The sequence below is a fragment of the Ciona intestinalis genome, chromosome 12 (genome assembly GCF_000224145.3).
Source record: "Ciona intestinalis chromosome 12, KH, whole genome shotgun sequence".
In the NCBI taxonomy this organism is placed as follows: domain Eukaryota; kingdom Metazoa; phylum Chordata; class Ascidiacea; order Phlebobranchia; family Cionidae; genus Ciona; species Ciona intestinalis.
This window is the reverse complement of record NC_020177.2, coordinates 1,344,862-1,351,240: the sequence shown is the minus strand read 5'-3', so window position 1 is coordinate 1,351,240 and position 6,379 is coordinate 1,344,862. Positions and strand designations below refer to the sequence as shown.

At 35.5% G+C, this 6,379-nt stretch overlaps 1 protein-coding gene across 1 annotated transcript; it reads right to left on the bottom strand.

The window, feature by feature from the left end:
- Nucleotides 1-1,156: 1,156 nt before the first annotated feature.
- Nucleotides 1,157-6,030, bottom strand: LOC100183186 (tetraspanin-18). Its single transcript, XM_002121786.4, has 5 exons — nucleotides 5,864-6,030; nucleotides 3,853-4,047; nucleotides 3,169-3,339; nucleotides 2,683-2,841; nucleotides 1,157-1,922 (listed from the first exon to the last, which is right to left on the bottom strand). Exons 1-5 carry the CDS (start codon nucleotides 5,921-5,923, stop codon nucleotides 1,860-1,862), a joined length of 648 nt encoding a protein of 215 aa, XP_002121822.1. The 5' UTR covers nucleotides 5,924-6,030; the 3' UTR covers nucleotides 1,157-1,859.
- Nucleotides 6,031-6,379: the final 349 nt, after the last annotated feature.

Here is a 6,379-nt window from a genome sequence, read left to right as displayed (position 1 = left end):
TGGTCCCATCTGCCCCATCCTACTATATGAACGTAACCTATTTATTCTTGCGTGGCCGGGCAACGTCAGTCGCTTTGACGCAGGTGTTCTGTTTAATACAATTCAGGCCCGCTTACGGGTTACCACGCATGCAACTCTGTGCGTAATTGTTTTTTTTGTATTTTTTTAATGTATGGCTGACAGTTTAGACAACACTTAAACGACCACTGGGTTAGAGCAATATCTATTGGGTGTCCCTTTAATGGCAGTAGCGTTAAGCATCAAACCCATAACCTTTAGGTTAGAGGCAGGCGCCCTGATGAGAATAATAAAGCAATATAAATAATAGTCCTTATTTTGAGCGTGGTATAAATTGATTAAATCGATAAAAAAAAATTGTTATATTTTTTGAAACAGTTAAATTAGACTGCAAAAAAAGCTGCACAAAAATGAAATTAGGCTCGGAAACAAAACAAAGACTTGGTGAAATGTGCAGCAGCTGTTCTATTTGGCTTTGTTTTAGCTTGGTGTACACCATAAGCTTTTAAATAATTTAAGACAAGCACTAAAAGAAAGAACATTTATTTTCTTGGATAAGCTTTTTCTTTTTACTATAGAAAAAAGGTGTTTAAAAATATATTATGTTTAAAATGCTGAATAACTTCCCATGTGATTTTAGACAAGTATACCATAATGAAGTTATAATATTATAACGCAGAATTTATATTTCAATGCGTTTCTGGTATAACGTTTCTATTGCGCATGGGTATTCCAATTAACTGTTGATTTTCAAACACACATTGTAAGTTATTTTGCCAAATGGCTGTAAATAATTAAAGTTGTATAGAGTAAGGTATAAAGTAGACCATGTTTAAATATAGCATATTCTGTAAATGCAGTGTCAATGTAAAAAAAAAACAAACAAAGAGAGCACATTTAGCGCATAATATCCCAATATCCCGATCTTGTTTTAAACAATTAACAACGGTCTATGAGGGTCGTAAGGATACGGTTTAATGATTCTTTGTTTATACTAACAAACGGGACAAAAATACAATGAAAAGGTGTCCCATCTTTCCCCCACCCTATTATATTATAACTATCGAGACGTATATAAGCCGGACAGCAACAATATATATTTCGAGCGATTTTTGATTCTTGAGAAAAAACGACAGTATTTTTACAATTTATTCATTTATTCAAACGCAGTGCCAAAGTTAAAACGTAGGTTTGATTTGTAACCTAAAACTTTTAAGATAAAAAGAAATGTGTGAAAATATTCAGGATTCCGGTACCCATCTGACGGGGTAACTTATTTTGAAAAGAAGGTGTAGCGGTTGACTGTGCTTAGAGTAAAAATATTTAATATTATAGTTGTCCAAATTTAACTTATTGCAAAAAGATCGTATATACTGTATTGTGTAACGATAACAGCTGGCCAGCTACAAATAGTTTTTTATCACATAAAAATGTCTTCAGCTGGTCAGCCGTTATCGCTACACAACACAAAATATAACAGGGTTGGAGAAGATGGGACACCTTCGGCACAGAATATCCAAATATCCAAAACGGACTATTTATGGGAGTCGTAAGGAAACGGTTTTATAATTTATTTTGTTTACTACTAAATGTGACCAGTAAATAGAATGATAAGGTGTCCCATCTTCTTTCACCCTAATGTATAATCTTTATGCATTAAATTAAATTTGTAGAACTATAATATTTAATATCTGTGCTCAAAGCACAAAGGTATAAAGGAAATACTTTTTTTTCGAAACTCTACGAAACACCTAAGGCTACATCGATTTTACGTTAAGTATATTTACATGTGTATGTGTGTGCCGTGATTTAAACGACTATCTACGAAGGTTGAATATACCTCAAGCATATTGGTGCTTGTTGACACCTCGGTACAAACAGCAAGCGAAGATCATCGCCAGAAGCTGAAACAAAATAAAACAGATTTAAAAACGAATGTAACTTACTTTATCCTCGCGTGGCCCGAAAACGACAGTTGTTATAACACGGGTGTTCTGTTTCATACACTTCGTGCCAGCTTGCGAGTTACCATGTATGTTACTTTGTGTGTGATTTTGTTTTGGATTTTTTATGTGTGGCTGATAATTTGGACACAGGTTCCTCAAGTACATTTAACTTCTAAAACAACAGATAGTATATAGTATTGTGGGGAAAGTGGAATACAGTTAGCATCTAAATCCCATATTTCATAATGTTTTGAACAATTAACAGTTCTCTTTATAGAGTCGCGAAGATGTGGTTATTTAATTCTGTAAGTATTCTTTGTTTACTACCAAATGGGACAAAAAAGAGAAAGAAAACATGTTTCCTCTTACCCCAATCCACTATACCCAGCAGGCCAACGAATATGTAGAAACTCATAAATATAAAGTGACAACGGAAAAACCATAATTTTATATTATCTGCGCAAAAATGTTAAAAACCAATTGTAAAAATAAGTATGATGGGGCAAGACGGGACACCTTCAGCACATTCTATCTAAATATTCTTATCGTGTTTTAAACAATTAACAACGGTCTATGGAAGTCGTGAGGATACGGTTTTATATTTCTTTGAATAATCTTTGTTTACTACCGAATGGGGCAGGAAAATAGAATAAAGAATGTCCTATTTTCCCCACCCTACTATATACACTTTTTTAGGTTGGAAAGTTGTAAATGTTACCTCAATAAAGAGAACGCCAATCGCGACACCACCTAATGCCCAGAAGTAACCTTTAAGGGCGCTCTCACATCCTTGTGTAAAGCCGGCGCATGAAGTTGGGACAAAAGTCACAGTTTGTCCAAGCCAATCTGTTGGTGAATTAATGCCACAGCATTTAAACTGAAAAGAAAATTCGATAATATTTTTTAAAAACGTCAAAATGACGGGGTAATGATAGTCGTTATTACACGGGTTTTCTGTTTTATACACCTCATTGTACCGGCTTACAAGTTACCACATATGTAACTTTGTAGGTAATTTTTAAACGGTAAATTTTTATTTTTTCGTATTGTACAGATGGCAAATTAGACAAACCATTGGAAACCGCTAAGCTGGAGAAATTGGTTTTATGCGTCTTGTCTAAGAACACAGACGCGCACAACGGTAACAGCGTTTTTCTTGGTTATAGAGAGAGTCTTTTCCATGGTGCTGATATATATTACTTACAGCTGTGTGAAAAGCGTCCCATGCGGCTTTGACTGTATTGCCTTCTGGGGTGTTATCATCATACAACTTCATGGAGTCTATAGCTGCTTGCTTAGCTTTCGGGTAATACACAAATGCAAGAACACCCCCAATAATTTCAAGTATGAAGATGATAAGAACCATGACAAAGAACTGAAAGAAATGTAAAAGCACAATTATATGCTATTTGTATGAATGATAATAAATAATAAATTGTTTATCGTTGCATAGATAAAGCTGTTTTAATACAATGATGCACAAAGTTAGCACATAATATTACATATTCTAAAATATAGTACTGTGGGGAAACACGAGACATGGACCATCTTACCCCAACCTATACTATGTCTACAATTTAAAATATATGTGGGGTAAGATGAAACGTGTACCATCTTACCCCAACCTACTGTAAATGATAGTTTAACTGAAAAGTAAGATAAAACTTACTGCTCCAAAAATGAAATAGTGTGGGGTAAAATGGTACATGTACCATCTTACCCCAATCCACTATATAAAAGAGTTTAAAATAGATAAAAAGTAAAACCAAAACATACCGCTCCGAGCATGAATCAGTGTGGGGTAAGATGGTATATGTGCCATCTTACCCCCACCTACTATATTCTGTATATAATAGTGTGATAAATGAAAAGTAAAACAAAAACTTACCGCTCCGAGCATGAACTTATTCTCTTTAATTGCGCCGCAGCACCCGAGGAACCCGACGAGAAACAAGAGAGCACCGACGGCAATGATGATGTAGACTGCATTGAATATAGCCGGGTCCTGGCTGACCACTTGTTTAAACGAATCGGCGCCGACTGCTACCCAAATACCAACTCCGAGAAGTGCAGCACCGCTCAGCTGGAGCATTATAACATATATTTTAATGTAAATAGTTAATAAAGGAGAGTGGGGGAGATAGGGTACCCTTTTCTTCTGTTTGATCATCCCATTTGGTAGTAAACAAACAACATTTAAAAAATTACAAAACCGTAATCTCACAACTTCCATAGACCGTTGTTAATTATTTAAAACACGATCAGGATATTTAAATATTATGTGCTAGAGATGTCCCATCTTCCCCCACAGTAGCCTATAACATTATTTTGTTATCTCTTTGAAAATGACATCGAAGATTGAACTATAACAACAACAAAAAGGAATCAACAGAAAAAACGATAGTCGTTAAAATACGATATGGTTCATAAGTATGGGAAGAGCATCAGTTTAAAAGCGCGGCTATTAAACCGACACAGGGTGTACTCACATTGAGTTGATTAATTTGAATTAAAATAATTACTATGAAATTATAAATAAAGTTTGCATAAACCAAATTTGTAGTCAGTTATAATATGGGTGTCTTCTTATACACCAGACACTCATGGTGTATTCAAACACTTCATGCTCACTGTTGAGTTATAAAATGGGTGTATTCTTGTACACCAGACACACATGGTGTATTCATACACCGCATGCTCACTGTTGAGCTATAACATTGGTGTCTTCTTATACATCAGACACACATGGTGTATTCAAACACCTCATGCTCACTATCAAGTTATAACATGGGTGTCTTCTTATACACCAGACACACATGGTGTGTTTATACACCTCATGTTCACTGTCGAGTTATAACATGGGTGTATTCTTATACACCAGACACACATGTTGTATTCATACACCTCATGCTCGCTGTTGAGCTATAACATTGGTGTCTTCTTATACACCAGACACACATGGTGTATTCATACACCTCATGCTCACTATCAAGTTATAACATGGGTGACATCTTATACACCAGACACACATGGTGTACTTATACACCTCATGTTCACTGTCGAGTTATAACATGGGTGTATTTTTATACACCAAACGCACATGGTGTGTTTATACACCTCATGTTCACTGTCGAGTTATAACATGGGTGAATTCTTATACACCAGGCACGCAAGTCACAAATATAAAAGCTTTAATTTTGTTCGCGAACTTTTAGATGTATTATCTTTGACGCTAGATAATGAGCCATACAAACACGCCACACAACAATCTCGAGCTTTTCATGTGACTTCATTGTTTTCGAACATTGGAGCGGACGTGTCGTAAGAAACCACCTACCTTTGGCAACCACATGCGTCGCCTCGTGTATGTATTGTGTGTTATCAAGTAAAAACAGTGGCTTAAGGATACTAACACATGGGTTTTATTATATAGTATCACCGGATGAGACGGATAGCGTTAAACCATATTTCCTAATCATGTTTTTAACAATAAACAACGCTTTTTAGTGTGGTGAGAATACGGTTATATAATTCTGTGAACATTCTTTGTTCACTACCAAATGGGTCGATAAAATAGAATAAAAACATGGACCATCTTACCTCAACCTAGTATTTTTATTATTAATAAAAAAAGAGACACAGTGTAAAATAAACAGAGATTTGCGTCTTTCGACAGAACACATCTGCCTTTTACATCTTGACGAAACAAGCTTTGTTTTTTCCGCATACTAGATTAAAGCTAAAGGTCACGCCCAAACGTGTGAAATTTTTAAATTTAGCTAGTGATTTTCGGTAAAGCGTCTAACCACAGTACATGCATAGCGAATATATTGCCTTTACAGCGGTTATACAATCAGGTAGTTCTGAGTATTGAATAATTTATCCTTGTGCTCACTTACAAAGATAAGAAGGTTGAAGAAAAACATGAGGTACTTGCAGCATGTTAAAGAATCCGACATCTTGCTTAGTTCAGTTACTTTTTCTACTTAAACAAATTACTGCCTGTATAAAAAGTTGTTAGCATTTACAACTTACAAGCATATTATAACTACAACCCATGAAATATTAACAGGAATATTTCAAAAAAGGAACAAAAAATAATTAATATGGTATGATATTACAACTGACTTCTAAACGTGGCTGCTAAACCTTTTTAAAGCTGCAATTACACTGCTTATACATTTGATCAATGGTTCTATAGAGCAGAGCTCAACTGAATGCAGCCGCGCGTTTTACAACTCATTGCTCTAAAAGCACTCCTCTCATTCTTTCTCTTTTACATAACATCAGTCAGGCCCCGAGGGAACGAAATGCTTCAGCTGCTACAACGGCTGGTTTCTTGTTTTCGCCGTATTCGATTCCAATTGTTAACGTAATTGGATTCCAGGACGGTTCCCGCCTTTTTTGTACTGATC

What these genes read in the sequence shown, in the direction of transcription:
- LOC100183186 (XM_002121786.4), bottom strand. Translation starts at nt 5,923, where the DNA reads ATGTCGGATTCTTTAACATGCTGCAAGTACCTCATGTTTTTCTTCAAC. An exon ending in TCTTCAACCTTCTTATCTTT is followed by an intron (nt 4,048 to 5,863) that starts GTAAGTGAGCAC and finishes ATAATGCTCCAG; the next exon opens with CTGAGCGGTGCTGCACTTCT. An exon ending in GGGACGCTTTTCACACAGCT is followed by an intron (nt 2,842 to 3,168) that starts GTAAGTAATATA and finishes TTTTCTTTTCAG; the next exon opens with TTTAAATGCTGTGGCATTAA.